Source organism: Piliocolobus tephrosceles, chromosome 5 (genome assembly GCF_002776525.5).
Source record: "Piliocolobus tephrosceles isolate RC106 chromosome 5, ASM277652v3, whole genome shotgun sequence".
Taxonomy (NCBI): domain Eukaryota; kingdom Metazoa; phylum Chordata; class Mammalia; order Primates; family Cercopithecidae; genus Piliocolobus; species Piliocolobus tephrosceles.
In genome coordinates, this window is record NC_045438.1 from 99,216,208 (window position 1) to 99,237,337 (window position 21,130).

At 36.4% G+C, this 21,130-nt stretch overlaps 1 protein-coding gene across 1 annotated transcript in view; it reads right to left on the reverse strand.

Annotated features, from left to right (window-relative positions):
- Positions 1-21,130, reverse strand: part of KCNQ5 (potassium voltage-gated channel subfamily Q member 5) — a 579,251-nt gene that overhangs the window by 101,084 nt on the left and 457,037 nt on the right. The window contains exons 6-7 of the mRNA XM_031935624.1: positions 12,412-12,522; positions 6,251-6,346 (exon numbers count right to left, since the gene is read on the reverse strand). Coding sequence (XP_031791484.1) covers positions 6,251-6,346; positions 12,412-12,522 — 207 coding nt within the window. The remainder of the gene's footprint in view (positions 1-6,250; positions 6,347-12,411; positions 12,523-21,130) is intronic.

Consider the following 21,130-nt stretch of genomic DNA (forward strand, 5'->3'; position numbering starts at 1 on the left):
GAGACTGAAGCTGCTCCTATTCGGCCATCTTGCTCCGCCCTTTCTTAAAGATTTTTTTTTACAATGAAACCTGATGTCTTGCTATTTTTCTATCAAATTGATCCCAACAGCTAAGCTCTTGTTCCCTTCATTACTCATCTCCCAAAAATGCCTTTTAAATGAGAGGTACAGAAGGTGCAGGTGGCATCTGTCACATGTCTGATATTAGTTAACAGTCAAAATGAAGGTGGAAAGTGGAACTCTATGCCCCTTACACTATAATAACTTTGTTTTGTCCTTAGCTCTCTCTCAGCAAATTGCTTCTAGTAGCTGAACTTTGAACCCATATCCCTGTGATCCAGTGGCTCATGTTCGTATATTTAAAGCCAAAATCACACAGTAGTTGGCAAGAGAAAAATAACATTTAGAGGGATTTCCTATGGTTAATCTACATGGTGTATGCAATTCAAAGGACAAATCAACAAGAAGCAAAATGAGAGCCAAATTTACCGTTTACCAGGTGATGCTGGTGCTCTAGGCAGCCAAACAGATTTGGACTTTGCTCAATAAGTACAAGGCCAGCATAATTCAGTTTTTTGGGAGTATTTTATTTGTCTTGCAAGTATTGTCGTCATGACATGTTTGATCCTTACTGGAAATGGTCTAGAACGTTTCAGCTGACCATCCAAAGGAATAATGAACATGCAGCTTATTTATTCAAGGTACAGAGTTTAAAATGTAAAAGTTCTGAAAGTTTTAGGCTATTAACCAGCAATCCTTTTCCACATCTCTCTTGACACTACTTTCTGTTCCTCAGAGCCAACCCCTTCAGTTCTTATAGTTGTTGCTTCTATTTTTAAGAATCTTTATTTATTATTATTATTATTTTTGAGACAGAGTCATACTCTGTCACCCAGGCTGGAGTGCAGTGGTACAATCATAGCTCACAGCAGCCTCAAACTCCCAGGCTCAACCAATCCTCCGGCTTTGGCCTCCTGAGTAGCTAGGACTACAGGTGTGTGCCATTGCACTTGACTTATTTTTATTTTTTTGCAGAGGTGGGGTCTTGCTATGTTGCACAGATTGGTCTTCAACTCTTGGCCTCAAGTGATCCTCCCACCTTAGCCTCTCAAAGTGCAGGGATTACAGGCATGAGCCACTTGCACCCAGCCAAGAATGCTTATTTTCAAGGATTATGCTTATAGTTATATTTCTTGATTTTTCAATTTTAGACATTATCAATCAAATTCCTATCCTGAAAGATAATGATATTGCCCACTTACATGCCCTCTTCCCCTCCTTTCATCCTACTAACATTTTAATATCACAATTCTTAGCTAAGTTACTATTTAATATTATTATGACAATGTAACTGTTGCTCCCAGTTTAGCAATGTGATGTACTGTGGCTACTCTTTCTTTCCTATAGAAGTTTTTGTTTTTTTTGGGAGTTATAATTGCCCTATTTTAATTTCTTGATTTGCGTAGATGTACCTGTTATGAATACAGTCCAGAGCTTTCCAACAGAACTATAAAGTTCCTCTGGTCAAATGCGTCCTGAAATCTGAGAATTCCATTCTTTCGCTTCCTTGAAGATCTTTCTCCTGGAGCTCTCAGCCTCCTTCTCATTCTGTTCTCAAGGCCTGCATAGCTGTTGTCTTGGGACTTCCCTTCCCTATCATCATAGAAATCCCCTTTGCTCTTTCCTGTGTGGAATCTCTTGTTTCTTGATTCCAGGTCTCTTTCTCTCTTGGCTTATCCCCTTGTTTTGGAAGAGAAATTCTATTTACAAAGTTTCTTGAGTAAAGGTAAATGGTACATTAATTTTTGAGATCTTGCATGCCTAAAAGTGCCTTGGTGCTGCTCTTATACTTGATGGTGGTTTGGCTAGATACAGAGTTCTAGATTGAAAATTTTGATAATTTTGAGAGTATTGTTTCATTGTCTTCTAATTTTTGGGTTACTAATGAGAAATCCAATGTCATCCTTATTTTGATCCTTTGGCTCTGTCCTGCTTAGAAAGCATTTAGGATCCCCTTTTTGTAAGTTTTCTGATATTTCACTATGAAAATCTTGGTGTGAAGTTTTTGGTTCACAGTGCTGGGTACTTGGTGAGTTCTTCTACTGTGGCCACTCCCGTCCTCCTGTTCTGGAAAATCATAATGTCGTATTTCTTTGATAAAATCCTCCTCTTAGTTTCTATGCACTTGAGCTGAGATACCTTTATTAGCTGGATATTGGAATGCCTGGATGGGCCCTTCATGTTTCTTATCATTTTTGCTTTATTTTCAATCTTTTTTTATTCTTTCAGGGAAAATTTCACAACTTTATCTTACCTTCTGTTTTTTTTTTTTCTTTTCCTTCCTTCATGTTTTTTTCATCTCTATTTTTTTTTTTTTTTTTTTTTTCCTGATTCTGTTCCTATTTATTTATTAAACAAATGTGGTCTCACTATATTGTCCAGGCTGATCTTGAACTCAGGTGATCCTCCCACCTTGGCCTCTCAAAATGCTGGGATTACAGGTATGAGTCACCACACCTTGCACTGTTTTTATTTATGACTGGAGCACTAAAAAGATGTAAAATCTCTATATAAGTGGCCTGAGCTTAATGACTAGTGGCTTCGTTTTAGGGTAATTGGGTGGAGACTAAGTCATTTTACTGGGGGAAGCCAAAGTTTCAATGCAAATTATATATTTTTCTTTTGGATCAGTTGGCATCAAAGCAATATTTTCTAATCTATCCCTACCAGCCTTTATTTCACAAACTTTTACTTAATTCCCTGTTTCTGTTTCTAATAAAGCATCTTGGTTCCACAAAAAACTAGTCCAATCTCTCCAGAAGTAAACCTCTAACATGAAACTTTTGAAGAATCTTTAAGTGTTAAATCCCAAGCATCCCATACATCCTCATACATTTATGAGGATGTAAATGCTGCTTTTTGAAAGGGGCAATGGATTCAGATTCAGACAGCAGGGATTTGAGTCCTAGCTCTTCCTAGGCTTGTCTTGAGGATCAAGTAACATAATGTATTAGAAGCACCCTGCAAACTAAAAAGCACTTCATGAGTCTTAAGCATTATTAATAAAAGTTGTGACATTTGGGCAGGTATTCAAAACATTACTGAGAGCTAATTTCTTTTTCCAGACTGCTCCAGCTTGAAATGAAAAGTAAATTTAAATGAATCATGGAAAGATATTGACACAGCTAAATTTGCTGCAAGCTTCTGGGGTTTTAAATTTTTTCCTAAAACCCTGAAATGTTGGTTAATTTAGTTCTCTCACCAACCAAATGATGAAGTAATTTGGGCATCTCAGTTGCCCTTTTAAGAAGATAGTGACTCTGGCCTAAAATAAATGAGATGCTTTTGGGCTTGATGGTTTATGTAACCATCTTGCTGACTTGGTTCAGTAAACCAAGTCAGGTTTATTGGGTAAGAAAGTGAATGGATGGGTAAATGAAGTTTATTTTTCAATCTACTGCATCCTGAAATATAAATTTCTACAATATATAATCAAGGCTTAAAGCCTTGAATTCTGTCTAAAGACTATAGCAAGGAAGAACAATGAACAAATTTAATAATTATATTATTATTTCTACGTCTAATAAATAAATTAATTGCATTTAAATGAAGCAGCAATTGCTTTTAAAATTAGTAGATTCTACTTTGATTAATGAAACTATGATTAGATTTTAAAAGTACTCTTGAATGCTTCAAGCCTTCCACATTGCATTATTTTTTGTTAAGAACAACATATAACTTGGAGTTTTAAGTAAAAGAAAAACTCATGATTTTACTTCATTGTTACCTGCATTTGTACAAGTTCAATTACTGATTACAATATGTATTACATAACCCAGTTCCATAAAATAAAATTCTAGGCCTCCAAGTAAAACTGTTCAATTAGCCTCTCCTCCACAGGGTTACCTGTGAGGGAGGCCTTGCTCATTTTGACTGTAGACATATAAATGCCTCTGCTCCAATGATTTGCTATAGAAATAGCAATTTATTTTCAAGTTCAATTGGAAATTGTTCTTGCACAGTCTAGTAGTCAATAATGATAAGTTAGATCAGGAGATTTCCTACAGTTATTCTCTATATTTCTCTTGTATAGTATGTTAGTTGATAGCCACTTGTAGCTATTGAACACTTGAGAAGTGGCTAGTACCACTGGCAAACTTGGTTTTTAATTTTAATTAATTTAAATGTAAAAAGCTACATGTAGCTAGCGGTGACTATATTGAGCAGCACTGCTTTGTATCATCACAACTGATATGTACATGAGAAATTCCTCAAAGAAAAACAAAACAGCTGATATTCCAAGAGGTTTTATTGTGTCAAATGTATTATTGGTTCCGTATGTAGACAGAGCTTGATGCTCAGATGGATGCAAGGAACCTGTGCAATAACTTCTGCACTCACAGGTTGGAAAACATTGTTCTAGAGTGAAGGGAAATTAAAGGATAAGAACAGTAAAGAGAAAAACTTATTGGAAGTATTGGAACATGTGTAACCAGTTAAGGAGTGCTAAAGGATGAAAGGCTATGAATTCTGGACCTTGGGGTGTCTTGCGTGTGTCCTAAAGTGTGTGACTCCTCTTTTCATTCTGCTGATTATTGTTTGGCATCAGATCTTAAACTCCAACTCCATAAGGGTCTTTTTGTTTAAGAAAACAGAGTTCACTTTCTCTTTAGTGCCCTTTTAAAACCTGTAAAGAATATGTAAAAAAAAAAAATATTGTAAAAAATAATGTAAAAAAATAGAGATTCTCAGTGATTTGCATTGGAAGCCATGCCTGATGGTCTACTTTCTTGTCAACAGTTGCAGAATAACTTGATTTAAAAATTAATATCCTCATTTAATGATGAGGTATCAACAGATCTCCTTCATGATATAACTGAGCCATAGTGCCCCCTCCTTTCCCCAGCTCCATTTCTGTGGGAGGCCCTGCATATATCACAGCTACAGATAAACACTAAAGGTATGGGGTGCGGGGGTCATCTACCACCAACCCACCCACCCAAAGGTACAATCTAAATTAAAACAGTGTGCTTGTGGCTGGGCACGGTGGCTCACAATCTGTAATCCCAGCACTTTGGGAGGCCGAGGCAGGCAGATCACGAGGTTAAGAGATCGAGGCCATCCTGACTAACACGGTGAAACCTTGTCTCTACTAAAAATACAAAAAAATTAGCTGAGCATGGTGGTGGGCGCCTGTAGTTCCAGCTACTTGGGAGGCTGAGGCAGGAGAATGGCGTGAATCCAGGAGCTTGTAGTGAGCCAAGATCACGCCACTGCACTCCAGCCTGGGCGACAGAGCGAGACTCTGTCTCAAAAAACAAAACAAAACAAACAAAAAACAAAACAAAACAAAACAAAAAACAGTGTGCCTGTTACTGCAGCATTAAGGCAAGTTTCCTAGGGCCTTGGAGCACCACTTCAAGCCCCTCCAGTTTAGAAATTCGGTAGCTTCCAGTTCTCTAGCAGGAAGGGAGAAACTTTAGATTGTAGAATTATTTTGTCCATGACTAAATGTCAACTCTACATTATGAATCTAACAAAAAATATATTCTGTGATTCTTAATCTGGATCTAGGATGGAAAATATATGGATGGTGAAAGGCGATGCATTCCTTTTAGTGCTGAAGCTAATCCTGAGTTACTGAAAAGAAAATGAAATGCTGAATAACAGCCTATGTATTAGGAGCTAGCTTCAAATTATATACTTATTGTTTAATATTCTCAAATACTGATGTATTCCATAGTTCCATCAGTTCTCAAAATAGGATAACTGTTTCCACTAACTGCCCTAGATGGCACTAAAAGCAATTTCACAGATATTAAACCTTGACATTCTAAACAAATATGTTGTTCTTTAAAACAGCAACATACATCTGGCTGGAGAAAGTAATTGTAATGCCCTGTTCTGCTCCATCACTTAATGATCAGTTATGTTTCATCAAGTAATTCATAAGACATATTACATAATTCCAGGAGCAACACAACTGCTAACATTTGCATGGCCTTGCTGACATAGTTACTTAGTGTAAACAATGCATGGACCATTTGCTAAAAATACACGTGTTTCAGTTTGGGAGAGGAGAAACACCTGTCCAAATCCAAGACTGTACATTAAGTTCTGACTTCATTTTTTTTTTTTAAAAGGAACAAAGCAGTAGTTCTACCAAGCAATGAAGCACAGAGATCGGAAAATGACCCATCAAGCACTATGGACGCAGATGTTGCCATCTACCTATTACATTGACATTTACCTGAATGAGGTTGGCAGCTGGGTTCCTTCTTTTCTCAAAGTGTTTCTGGCGGTGTTGTTCTTGTACTTTTAATGCAAAACCTGAGCCAAGAATGCCCTGGAACAAAATACAAAAATGGCACTCAAAAATTTCAAAAGCATTGTTAAATAATACAAATATTAAAAAGTCACTAAAATGAGTCTGAGAGAAGACAAATGGTATGTAACCTGTCCATAAACATGTTACATATTAAAATAAGCAGTATTTCTCTCCATTATAATACCATCAGCCAACGGCAAATTGTTGGGCAATACTGCCAGGAGATACAACTTCTGTTCTTTAGTAAAGCAATTAGGCATTGTCATTTATTATCTTTTGTGGTATAGCATAGGCACCATGATTATAAATAAAATCACAATAATTTTTTTTTTGTGTATGTGTGTGGCCTTCTTTGTGACATTTCTTTTTGCCTAAGTTAGAGCGAATGGTCACATCCAGTGATGGAATGTAGAGAACATGAATTTTAGCTTGGGACAGAGCTGGATTTTAAATCTGGGGGTGTTCAAGTCTCACTGCTGTGAACATGGGAATACTTCTAGCACTTTGATGAGACTCTGAAAGTTAGATTCTCTATCCATGAAATGGAGGAGAGAGGACTGGATAAAATCTATCCCAGCTGTAGTTCTTTACAATGTTATAACTCTAAACCTACTAAAAGAAAAATAAAGTAGAGGGTGGGGATATTCAGTTTTGAAGATATATAGTAGAAGGTTTTCTATTTTGCCCATTTGTACAGTAAAGACTAGAACGTGGATCATTGCAAATCACATTCCCATTTTAATTCACACTTACCATTCCTTGCCTTTTTTATTTTGGTTCACCTATTCAGTTTTTGGGATTAGTAAGATTAGTATTCCCTTCTAGGTTTACATTAGTTTTTGGCCACTTTGCTTTCCTTCTGCTTATCATCTTGATCTGCCAAAATTCTGGTTCTTTGATGTCCCCCACTCTTTCCAATTTGCTCTGGTCTACTAACATTTGTGAAAACAAGACGCTTTGTCTCAGCCTTCGGTTGGCTTTTGGAGCTTGCTAAATTCAGTCTCTGGGCTTTGTCTTTAACTCTTGAGTTTATTGGCAAGGGACTGGGAACTCTGCTGCCTTCAAGTCTGTGGATTTTACTTGCTAGCTATAAATTATTAGCTTTTTATTAAACTTCAAGGAGTCTAACCCTTAGGTTAGAGATGGACATTTTATAAGCACCAAGTCAGTATTTGCCACAGGTAAGGAATGGTTGTTTTTCTTTTCTTTTTATTTTTAGAGTAGCTCAAAGATGGTTCAAAGATGCTATAGGCTGCCTAGAGAGCTGGTGGGTTTTTCATCTCTAGAAGGTGTTAAGTCTCAGCTGAATAACAACTTGGCTGAGATATAGTTGGGCTCTAGATAGCCTTTAACCTTCCTTCTTATCTTGAGATTCCACAATTCTGAGTACATCTGTGACAATAAACAGAAAATAAGTAATGCAATCATGTTTAAAATATGCATTGGTCTAATAATACTATTTGCTATTCATGAGCAATGATCTACTCCATTATTATTTAGTATAAATGACTGTACTATGAAATTAGATATTACATCATAGGTTCTGTTTTCCATCTCTCTTTTTCAGTGACTGTCTTACACTGTCTAAGATCTCTATCTCTTACAGGTTGTGATTCTACAAACTAAACTTTATAGAAACCTGGTCTCTGTGATCTGGTTTACAGATTTAAACAACGTTTCCCTCCATTTGGGGGTTATAAAAATGCCCCTCCATTTCTAAATCCAGAACAACTTAAGTCATTAGTGACTTCCAGTTTTTTTCTGCTGTTTAAGATAATTTAGGAAAGATTTCCTTTACTTTCTCTTTAATACTACTTTTCATAAAGTGTAGACATGTAAGGAATACGAAATACCAAACTTTCTAGCATCTATTTATAACATGTATTATATATACATGCATTTATGTGCATATATGTGTATAATCCACTTGTATGGAGCATAATTCAGATTTTGCAGACGCCGAATTAACAGCACTAGCTACCATTTTGAGCACTTATGATGTGGATATGAGGTTCGGAGTTTAATCCCCTTTGAAAAATAAAGACAGGCACTACATAGCACAAATTTATCATCTGCCAAACAATTAAAAATGTACTGAAAATCACATTTATTGTGTATGTGAAAAAAACATATATTGGTGAATGGCAAATGTTTGCTACATATCTCTTGTGCCAGATTGTACATTATAGCATTTAATAAACCAGGTCTGCTTATTGTCTCATCATGGCTTCTTTCCAATTTTTTTCCACCTCTCTCTTAGTACACAGCTTGGTGCACCTAAATAGAAGCCTGTGAAAATAAAGTCTATTGTATATGTATATACACACATAAAACATGGCTTAAGCTTTGAACATGTGTCATCCCTTCAAATATTGACACCAATAGATGTAAATTCTTAGAAATTGAATTTTGTTTTAATTCATTTCCTAAGACAACAAGACTCAATTTTTAGGTTTTAAGATTTAACACTTTGCTGAGAACTGCTACATAAACAACAACTAGAGAGGAAATATGTTTTGGTAAACATTTAAAATATTTAACCTTCATTATCTTCCAGATTAAATGAACCTAATTTGTAACCCACAATTAGCAAATAGGCTATGCTGAAAGATACCCAATGTGCTTTTGTTTTGTTTTTTTTTTTTTTGAGACGGAGTCTCGCTCTGTCACCCAGGCTGGAGTGCAGTGGCGTGATCTCTGCTCACTGCAAGCTCCGCCTCCCGGGTTTACGCCATTCTCCTGCCTCAGCCTCCCGAGTAGCTCTGACTACAGGCACTTGCCACCATGCCTGGCTAATTTTTTGTGTTTTTTAATAGAGACGGAGTTTCACCGTGTTAGCCAGGATGGTCTCGATCTCCTGACCTTGTGATCCGCCCACCTCGGCCTCCCAAAGTACTGGGATTACAGGCATGAGCCACCGTGCCTGGCAAGATATCCTATTTTTTAAAACTGTTGTTAACATTTTATTAAATACAATAATTACATTTAATTAATATTGTTAATGATTACAGTGGCCAATATTTTTAATTGAATGGTTAATATCTTGAGTCAGAGTTCTTGCACTGAATTTACTAGCTGGATGTCTCAAGGAATTCGGTCTCTATAAAACTCAATTTCTTCATCAATGAAAATACTCTTGGCAGGAATATCTAGCAGAAGACAAGGAAGAACCCTAAAGAGGAGAAAGACCTGCCTATCAGGGTAACACAAGGGAGCTGGGGCTTCTTCTGTGAGCTCATTAGCCCAGAGATGGAGTGGGTACCAAGGGAAGAGACCCTACAGTGGACCGTTGGAAGGGTGGCTTGTATGACTGTGATGTGCAGGACAGCCCTTCTGCATTGAGGGTAAGATGGAGAAAGGCTCATTTCTTTCTTGGTTCTCAGGCGTCCTGGGTGGGAGGAACCCTACATAGGGGCAGCCTCTAGCTTTCTCAGCAAAATGTCAATGTATCTTCCTAAATTTCAATCAGACAACACTATTGGTTGGCAGGTACACAGGATATAATCAAATCTCTGGCCACTTTGTTTTTTTCTAAAGCTATATATGGACCATTTAGTCTTTCATTTAATAAATAAGGACTCAGAAAATATTGTGAGGTTTCAGTAAAAGATCCATAGTAGAGATTACTTTTCTTGGCATTGTTAAGAAATATTCTTTTCAGTGAAAGCAAACTTTTCAGATTTCCAACATGTATTAATTTAATTTGCATATAAAAATTTCATAATTACTTTATTGGAAACATTTCCAAGAATGACTACTTAGTCTCTGTCCTTTAACTTAACCTAGCGACATATTTAACCTCCCTGTGATAGTTCAGAGTTTCATTATGGGAACTGCCTTTTTGCTGTGCTGAGTGCAGCCCACTTCCAGAGGTGTGTTGACTGTAACACTAATTGGTCCTAGATCTTTACACATTTTGTTTTACCTTTTTATTTTATTTTTACTGACCATCTTAAGGACAGGATATACATTTTGAACATTGATGTCTGCTTGCTATTCACAGATTTCCTTTTCCCTCCTTTGCTGTTAGTCTTTCACCATTTCTTTCTGTTGCAGTGTCTGTTCTATCAGCTTCCTCTGTATTTGTTGTTTATAATCTTCAAAGAATTGTGAAACCATAAGTTGAGTTTATCAGAATTTTCTCTGAATGAAGACTAGGTTATGAATTAGGTCTCAAGTGGCTCTCCTATGAAGACAGAACATAGACTGCTGTCTATTTCAACAGCCCAGAGGTTGCCTACCTCCTTGTTCATAGTTTTTCACTGAATCATAGAGGTTGCTATACATGTGGCCTCAGGATAAATATAAACACAAAAGCTGCAATTATTTTGTGCCGTTATAATGGGAAAAAATCCAAGACTGTATTGTACTGTTTTTAAAGGTATTTTCCTGTAGGGAATCTGATTATTGAGTGAATCTCTTCTCTGTTCTGAATTGTTGAGATTGCCTGATGAAGTTGCCTTGGATATGTAAGAGTTTTTTTTTGATTCTCCTTGATTTCATCATTTTGTTTCAGGAAACATGTATTTCCAGATTCATACAGGCAAAGGGCAGTAACATTTATTGAGAGTTCTCTTCATGACAAGAACTTGACCTACATTATTACATTGATCTGCAGAAAGTTTCTCTGGGCTCAATGATTCTTCCTCCGTTCTATTAAAAAATAAACTTATTCAGGGTCACTGTTCAGGCTGAATTGTGTCTTTCCAAAATTCATATGTTGAAGTCCTAATCCCCACGACCTCAGAAGGTGACCTTGTTTGAAAATAGGTCCTTGCAGAAGTAATCAAGTTAAAATGAGGTCATTAGGATGGACCCTAATCCAATATGACTGGTGTTCTTCTAGGAAGTGGAAATTTTGACACAGATGACATGAAGACACAGGAAGAAGAGCCATCTATAAGTCAAGAAAAGAGGCCTGGAACAGATCTTTCTCTCATGGCTCTCGTGGCTTCTCAATGCTTTGATTTTGGATGTTCAGCCTTGGGAACTGTGAGACAATGCATTTCTATCGTTTAAGCCACCTAGTCTGTGTTACTTGTTAAGGCAGCCCTAGTAAACTAAAGCAGTCATATAGTTAGTACATGACAAAGATGTATTCAAACTGAGTTCTAGTACCCAAGCATATGCATGGCCTTTTCAGTCTCTTTTCTGTGCTTTTGAGTGTTCTGGGGCAGAACCACCTGGTGAATCTCGAGTTGGGCACTGGTGGGACAAGGGTGTTCTCTGCCCTCATTAATAGGCAGAAGAGAAGCCCTACGAGCTAAAAGAGTTTTGGAGAGGTGCTCTGGGGTCTCTGGTTGGCACAGCTTGAGCTGTGTCTGGAGCAAGACTGGAGCTATTTTCCTTAAGCACTCCTGCTGCCACTGCCTTAACCCTCTTTTTTGTTGGCTCCCCCTTCCCCACCCCAGGTGGAGTGAACGAAAGCAAGAACTTGGAAATGGGAGCAAACTGTAATGTTTTGAACAGCTGCCTTTAAAGACACAAGAGAATAAAATGATCAGAAAGGCAGGCTTCATTCACTAAGGAGAAAATAATCAGAAGCTTGGGGGCAGATAAATGTGCCCTTTATTGTGATAAGATACAGAAACTGCTCATTAAAAAAAATCAATGATGATGACACAGTGAATAAATCATCTGACATGTTTAACACGCTTTAAGGTCATATGCGTTTCACTCAAATGGATCTGAAGAGAAAAATACTCCACTGTGCACATCCATCTCTTAAGTAGCACACACTATAAACCAAATTGGAAGGATCAGTTTAAAAAGAAGATAGCTTTAAATCTTTGCAAATATTTTAAATGTCTTAGTAGCATGTTGCCTAAAAAGTGAGCCATCATAGTTATTATTTGGTCACAAAGTACAAGCCTATATTAAATAAAGTCTCAGGTTAAGTGTCTCCAAGGAAAGACTATATTTTATAAATTATCCAGATAATTTAGAAAAGTCAACATTATATCAGAAAAATTATATTTGTAAATGATACAGATGTATTCCCAAGCATACCAATTTGTGAGAGCTCACTCTAATAAGTCTCTAAGACCTAATTTAAACTGCTTTATTGGTGCAAAGATACTCACGGCAGGAAGTGCAAAGAAAGAAATGCCAAGGAGTGCAAAGCCTGCAGAAAGCAATCTTCCCAGCCAAGTTAGGGGAGTTTTGTCTCCATAGCCAATAGTTGTCAATGTAATCTAGAAACAAAATAAATAGAACGTGCAGCTTAAGTACTTGAGAGGAAAGTTAGGACCTATGAACAGGAGGCAAGCAACGTTTCCACTAAATCATTATTCAACAAATCTTGTTGGTGCTTTTTATTACTGTGCTTTAATTTTCCATGACGCATGACAGAACTTCTCTTTGTTTAAGGAAAAGAATAACCTACGTACTTGTTCCTCCCTTATAACACAGTTTTCCGTCTTTTCTAAGTGTATTCAAAGAAAGGTTATTTAAGTAAGTGGATAACCATCAGTGATTGAGAAATGATAGCACCATGGATTTAGTACCGGATCAGTATACAGAATAATAATTTATGTTAATTTAGGCAGTCCCTTCATTACCTTGGCAGGCATTTTCTGAAGGTCTGGTGTGTGCAAGGTATGTGTTAAGATTTGTAGTGGAACAAAAATGAGGGCATAGTTCTTGTCCTAAGATATTTATGGCCTAATAAGAGAAACATGCCACACATGAATGATTAAAATACACATAGAATGAGAGAGGTATTATAATGGAGGTACAAATAACCTGCTATGGGAATTCAAGGAAGAGATTAGTTATTATAAGCTTGAGGTGTTGAGGGAGCTTTACTAGGGAGATGTCATCACACCTGGGCTTTGAAAGAGGGGTAACATTTTGAGAAGCAGAAATAGTAAAGAAGGTGATCTAGGGAGGGTGAAAGAGGTGGCTAGCTGCAGAGCAGTGAGAACACATAGTGTAGATTCTGAAAAGTACAAGTTGTTCAGCTGGACTGGGGCATGGTGGATTTAAAAAGGATTAGTGACTACTTTAATTTATGTTATTAATATTTTATAGACAACAGTGTACAGGTCTTTCAGCTCCTTGGTTAAATTTATTCCTAAGTATTTTAATCTTTGTAGCTACTGTAAGTGGGATTGTTCTCTTGATTTCTTTTTTGGAAAGTTTGTTGTTAGTGTATGGAAATGCTAGTGATTTTTGTGGTGTTGATTTTGTATCCTGCAACTGTACTGAATTTATTAGTTCTAGCAGCTTTTTTTCTGGACTCTTTAGGGTTTTCTATATATAAGATTATGTTGTCAGCAAACAGCAACAATTTCCTTTCTTCCTTTCTTATTTGGATGTCTTTTATTTCTTTCTCTTGTCTAACTGCTCTGGGAAGGACTTCCACTACTATATTGCATAGACATGGCAAAAGTGGGCATCCTTGTTTTTTTAAAATCAAACAAATCATTTATTAATAATTTTTCATTTTTGTGGGTACATAGTAGGTATATGTATTTATGAGTTATATGGGATATTTTGATACAGGCATGCTATACGTAATAATGATATCAGGGTAAATGAGGTATCCATCACCTCAAGCATTTATCCTTTGTGTTACAAATAATCCAATTATACTCTTAATTATTTTAAAATGTACAACTAAATTATTATTGACTATAGTCACACTGTTGTACTTTGAAATACTAGATGTTATTCCCTCTTTCTGTTTTTGTTTTTTTTTTTTTTTTTGGTATCCATTAGCCATCTCCGCTTCCCTCCCTGCTCACTCTCTCCACTACCCTTCTCATACTCTGGTAAACATCATTCTACTCTCTACCTCTGTGAGTTCAACTGTTAATTTTTAGCTTCCACAAATAAATGAGACCATGTGAAGTTTGTCTTTCTGTGCCTGGCTTATTTCACTTAACAAAATGAGCTCCACTTGCATCCAGGTTGCTGCAAATGACAGGTTCTCGTTCTTTTTAATGGCTGAATAGTACTCCGTTGTGTATACATGCCACATTTTCTTTATCTGTCTGTCGATGGATGCTTGGGTCACTTCCAAATCTTGGCCATTGTGAACAGTGCTGCAATAAACATGAGAGTGCAGATGTCTCTTTGATATACTGATTTCCTTTCTTCTGGCTATGTACCTAGCAGTGGGATTGCTGGATCATATGGTAGCTCTATTTTTAGCTTTATGAGAAACCTCCAAGCTCTTCTCCATAGTGGCTAATTTATACTAATTTACATTCCTGCCAACAGTGTACAATGGTTCCTTTTTCTCCACATCCTTGCCAGCATTTGATACTGCCTGTCTTTTGGATAAAAGCCATTTTTACTGGAGTTAGATGATACATCATTGCAGTTTGATTTGCATATCTCTGATGAGTAATTATATTGAGCACCTTTTCATATACCTGTTTGTGGTTTGTAATGTCGTCTTTTGAGAAATATCTATTTAGATTTTTTGCCCATTTTAAAATTGTATTATTTTATTTTTTCCTATACAGTCGTTAGAGCTCCTTATATATTCTGGTTATTAATCCCTTGTCAGATGGATAATTTGCAAATATTTCACCCCATTCTGTGGGTTGTCTCTTCATTTTGTTGATTGTTTCCTTTGCTGTGCAGAAGCTTTTCCATGTGATGTGATCCCATTTATTCATTTTTGCCTTGGTTGCCTGTGCTTGTGGGATATTACTCAAGAAATCCTTGCCCTGGAGAATTTCCCTCATGTTTTCTTGTAGTAGTTTCATAGTTTGAGGTCTTAGATTTAAGTCTTTAATCCCATTTTGATTTGATTTTTTTCCATATGGCAAGGGATAAGGGGTCTAATTTCATTCTTCTGCATATGGATATCCAGTTTTTCCAGCACCTTTTATTGAAGAGACTGTCCTTTCCTCATTGCATGTTCTTGGTACTTTTGTCAAAAATGAGTTCACTGTGGATGTATGGATTTATTTCTGGTTTCTCTCTTCTGTTCCATTGGTCTATATGTGTTTTTATGCCAGTACCATTTTGTTTCGGTTACTATATCTCTGTAGTATAATTTGAAGTCAGGTAATGTAGTTTCTCCAGTTTTTCTCTTTTTGCTTAGGATAGCTTTGGCTATTCTGGGTATTTTCTGATTCCATAGAAATTTTAGAACTGTTTTTTTCTATTTATGTGATGAATGTCATTGGTATTTTTGATAGGAATTGCTCTGAATTTGTAGATTGCTTTGAGAAATATGGACATTTTAACAATAATGATTATTCTAATCAATGAACATGAAATATCTTTCCATTTTTTTTGTATCCTCTTTAATATCTTTCATCAGTGTTTTATAGTTTTCTTTGTAGAGATCTTTCACTTCTTTGGTTAATTCCTAGGTATTTCTTTTTCAGATTATTTGCAGTTGGCATACAGAAATGCTACTGATTTTTGTGTTTGATTTTGTATTCTGCAACTTGACTGAATTTGTTTATCAGTTCTAATAGTTTTTTGATGGGAACTTTAGGTTTTTCCAAATATAAGATCATATCATCTGCAAACAAGGATAACTTGACTTCTTCCTTCCCAATTTGGATGCTCTTTATTTCTCTCTTCTCTAATTGCTCTAGCTAGGACTTTCAGTACTATGTTGAAGAGCAGTGGTGAAAATGAGCATCTCTGTTGTGTTCTAAATATAGGAGGAACCATCCTTGCATCCCTTGGATAAATCTCACTTGGTCATGATGGATGATCTTTTTAATGTGTAGTTGATTTCGGTTTGCTAGTATTTTGTCGAGGATTTTTGCATCAATGTTCATTAGGGATGGTGACCTGTAGTTTTCTTTTTTAAATGCATTTTTGTCTGGTTTTGGTATTAAGGTAACACTGGCCTCATAGAATAAGTTTACAAGTATTTGTTCCTCCTCTACTTTTTGGAATAGTTTGAGCAGAATTGGTATTAGTTCTTCTTTCGTGGTTTGGTAGAATTCAACAGTAAAGCCATCAGGTCCCAGGTTTTTCTTTGCTGGGAGAATTTTTATTATGGTTTCAATCTCATTACTTGTTATTGGTCTGTTCAGGTTTTGGATTTCTTCATGGTTCAATGTTGGTAGGTTGTAATGTATATAGGAATTTATCCATTTCTTCTAAGTTTTCCCATTTATTGGTATATAGTTTGTCACAGTAGCCTCTAATGATCCTTTGAATTTCTGTAGTATCAGTTTTAATGTCTCCTTTTTCATCTCTGATTTTATTTATTTGGGTCTTCTCTTTTCTTTCTTAGTCTGGCTAAGTTTGCCATTTTTGTTTATCTTTTCAAAAAACAACTTTTTGTTTTGTTTATCTTTTTTTTTTTTTTCCTTTTTAAACGGAGTCTCACTCTGTCGTCCAGGCTGGAGTGCAATAGTGCAATCTCGGCTCACTGCAAGCTCCACCTCCCAGGTTCACGCCATTCTCCTGCTTAAGCTTCCTGAGTAGCTAGGACTACAGGTGCCCGCCACCACACCCAGCTATTTTTTGTTTTTTTTTTTAGCAGAGACAGAGTTTCACCATGTTAGCCAGGATGGTCTCAATCTTCTGACCTCATGATCTGCCCGTCTCGGCCTCTCAAAGTGCTGGGATTACAGGTGTGAGCCACCGTGCCTGGCTTTGTTTATCTTTCATATTTTCTTTGTTTCAATTTCACTTATTTCTGTTCTGATCTTTATTTCCTTTCTCCTATTAACTTTGGGTTTGATTTGCTGTTGTAGTTTGCATAATAGGTTGTTTATTTGAAGTTTTTCTTCTTTTTTGATGTAAGCACTTATAAAGCTCCCTTTTAGTACTTCTTTTGCTGTATCCCATTGGTCTTGATAGGTTGTGTTTCCATTATCATTTGTTTCAAGAAATTTTTCAGTTTGCTTCTTAAACTCTTCATTAACCCATTGGTCATTCAGGAGCACATTGTTTAATTTACATGGGTTTGTATAGTTTCCAAATTTTCTCTTGCTACTGATTTTTAGTTTCATTCAATTGTGATCAGAGAAGATACTTGATATTATTTCAATTTTCTGAATGTTTTAAGACTTGTTTTGTGGCCTAACATATGGCCTATCCTGATCTATACTTGAGAATAATCCATGTGCTTAGGAGAAGTGTGTGGAGTATTCTGCAGCTGTTGGATGAAATGTTCTATAAATATTTATTATGTCCATTTGGTCTATTGGGCAAATTAAGTTTGACGTTTCTTTGTTGATTTTTTGTCTGGATGATCTGTCCAATGCTGAAAGTTGGGTGTTGACGTTTCCAGCTATTATTGTCTTGGGATATGTCTCTCTCAAGCTCTAATAATATTTGCTTTGTATATCTGGGTGCTCCAGTGTTGGGTGCATATATATTTATAGTTGTTATATCCTCTTGCTGAATTGATTCCTTTATCATTATATAATGACCTTCCTTGTCTCTTTTGATAGCTTTTGTCTTGAAACCCAGTCTGTCTGATATAAGTGTAGCTACTCCTGCTCTTTTTTGGTTTCCATTTGCATGGGATACCTTTTTTTATCCTTTTATTTTCAGTCTTTGTGTGTCTTTATAGACGAAGCAGATCATTAGGTCTTGCTTTTTAAAATTTAATTTTAATCCATTGAATCCATTCAATCCTGCATCTTTTGATTGGAGAGTTTAATCCATTTATATTCAGTGTTATTATGGATAAATAAAGACTTACTCCTGCCATTTTGTTATTTGTTTTCTAGTTGTTTTGTGGTCTTCTCTTCCTTCTTTCTTTCCTTCTTGTCTTCCTTTCAGCGGAAGTGATTTTCTCTGGTGGTATGATTTAGTTTCTTGCTTTTTATTTTTTTTGCATATCCATTGTATGCTTTTTAATTTTAGGTTACTATGAGGCTTGCAAATGATACCTTATAACCCATTATTTTAAACTGATGACAACTTAACTCTGATTGCATAAACAAATAAGCAAAAAGAAAATTAATGAAAATGCTACATTTTAACTTTGTCATCCCACTTTTAAACTTTTTATTGTTTCTACTTTATCTTATTATACTGCATATATCTTGAAAAGTTGTTGTAGTTATTATTTTTGATAAGTTCATCTTTTTGTCTTTCTACTTAAATATAAGTAATTAGCACAATTATAGTGCTATAATTTTCTGTTTTTCTGTGTACTTACTATTAGGAGTGAGTTTTCTACCTTCAGATGGTTTCTTATTGCTCCTTAATGCCTTTTTTCTTTCAAACAAAAGAAATCCCTTTAGCATTTCTTGTAGGACAGTTCTGGTGTTGATGAAAGGCCTCAGTTTTTGTTTGTCTGGGAAAGTCTTTATTTCTCCTTTATGAAGGCTAGTTTTGCTAGATATGCTATTCTGGGATAAAACATATTTTCTCTTCAGCACTTTAAATATGCCATGCCACTCTTTCCTGGCCTGTAAGGTTTCCACTGAAAAGTCTGCTGCCAGATGTATTGGAGCTCCATTGTATGTTATTTACTTCTCTTCTTTTGCTGATTTTAAAATCTTTTCTTTATCCTTAATCTTTGCAAGTTTATTAGTAAATGCTTTGAGGTTAAATCTGTTTGGTATTCTACAGCTTTCTTTTACTTGAATATTGCTATCTTTCTCTAGGTTTGGGAAGTTCTGTTATTATCCCTTTGAACACACTTTCTCTCTCTCTCTTTCTCTCTGTCTCTCTCTCTCTCTCCCCCTACCTACTCTTTAAGGTCAATAACTTAGATTTGCCCCTTTGAAGCTATTTTATAGATATTTTGGGCATTTCCTTCTTTTTTACTCTTTTTTCCTTTGTCTCTGCTGATCATGTATTTTCAAATGGCCTGTCTTCATGCTCACTAGTTCTTTCTTCTGCTTGATCAATTCTGCTATTAAGGGACTCTGATGATTCTTCAGTATGTTAGTTGCATTTTTGACCTCCAGATTTTCTGCTTGATTCTTTTTAATTATTTCAATTTATTTATTAAATGTATTTGATAAAATTCTGATTTCTTTCTTTGTGTTATGTTGAGTGTCTTTGAATGTTCTCAGCACAGCTATATTGGATTCTCTGTCTGAAAGGTCACACATCTCTGTCTCTGTAAGATTGGTCCCTGGTGCCTTATTTAGTTTGTTTAATGAGGTCATGTTTTCCTGGATGATCTTGAGGTTGTGGTGTTTGTCAGTGTCTGGGCATTGAAGAGTTAGGTATTTATTGTAGTCTTTGCAATCTGGGCTTGTTTGTAGCCATCCTCCTTGGGAAGGCTTTCCTGGCATTTGAAGGGATTTCAGTATTATGATCTAAGTTTTTGGTAACCAGCCTTTTCTGCATTAAGGGGTACCCCAAGCCCAGTAATGCTATGGTTCTTATAGACTTGTAGAGGCATCACCTTGGTGGTCTTGAATAAGATCTGAAAGAATTCTCTGGATTACTGGGCAGAGACTCTTGTTCTCTTCCTTTACATTCTCCCAAACAAATGGAGTCTCTCTTTCTCTGTGCTGAGGTGCCTGGAGCTTGGTGAGGGTTGACACAAGCAGCCTTGTGGCCACCATCACTATTAGACCTGAAGCCAGCACAGCACTGGATCTTGCTCAAGTGGGCATCCTTATTTTGTTCTGGATCTTAGAGGAAAGGATTTCCATTTTTCACTGTGGAGTATAATGTTAGCTATTGGCTTATAATATATGGTTTTTATTGTGTTGAGGTACATTCCTTCTGTACCTAATTTGTTGAGGATTTTTATTATGAAATAAAATTTGGTCAAATGATGTTTCTGCATCTAATGAGATGATATGCAATAAGCCAGGCACAGAAAGGTAAATGCTGCATGTTTTCACTTACATGTGGAATCTGAAACAATGAAATCCATGGTAGAAGAGGGTAGTACGCTGGTTACCAGAGGCTGGGGGTTGGGGGAATGGGGAGATGATGGTCAAAGGACACAAAGTCTCAGTTAGACAGGAACAATATGTGTATGTGTGTGTGTGTATATATGTATATATATGTAATATATATATGAGATCTATTATACAGTGTGGTGAATACAGTTAGTAATAAGTGTATTGTGCATTTCGAAATTACTAAGACTAAATTTCAAATGTTCTTACCACAATTTTTTTTTTTGAGACTGACTCACTCTGTCACCCAGACTGGAGTGCAGTGGCAGGATCTCAGCTTACTGCAACCTCCGCCTCGCAGGTTCAAGTGATTCTCCTGTTTCAGCCTCTTGAGTAGCTAGGATTACAGGCATGTACTATTGCACCCAGCTAATTTTTTGTATTTTTAGTAGAGACGGGGTTTCACCATGTTAGCCAGGCTGATCTAAAACTCTTGACCTCAAACGATCCCCCTGCCTTGGCCTCCCAAAATGCTGGGATTATAGGAGTGAGTCACTGCACCCAGCCACACCACAAAAATTGATATGTATTTGAGGTGGTGGATATGTTAATTAGCATGATGTAGTGATTCCACATTGTATTCATAAATCATAGCATCACTTTCTACTCCATAAACATATAACTATAATTTCTCAATTTACAATGAAAGAAAAGTAAAGGATTAGTAAAGAGAAGGTTAACTAGATATGCTAAAGCTAAGCCAGGGAATGTCTTTGAATATCATGTCTCTCCTATGATCAAACTGCTTCAGGGGTCCCCCAAATCTCTTAGAACAAAGTCCCAGCTTCTCTCCATGACCTACAGGGTTCTTCATGATTGACATCAGCTAACTTCTCAGACCTGGTCTTCTACCATGCTCTCTCTCATTCTGCTTCTTCCTCTTCTGCCTTGCTATTCATCAGCACACCAAGCTCTTTTTTTTTTGCCTCAGGATCTTTGCCCTTGCTTCTCTCTTTCTGAATTTCTCTTACTTCCAGGTCTGCATTCA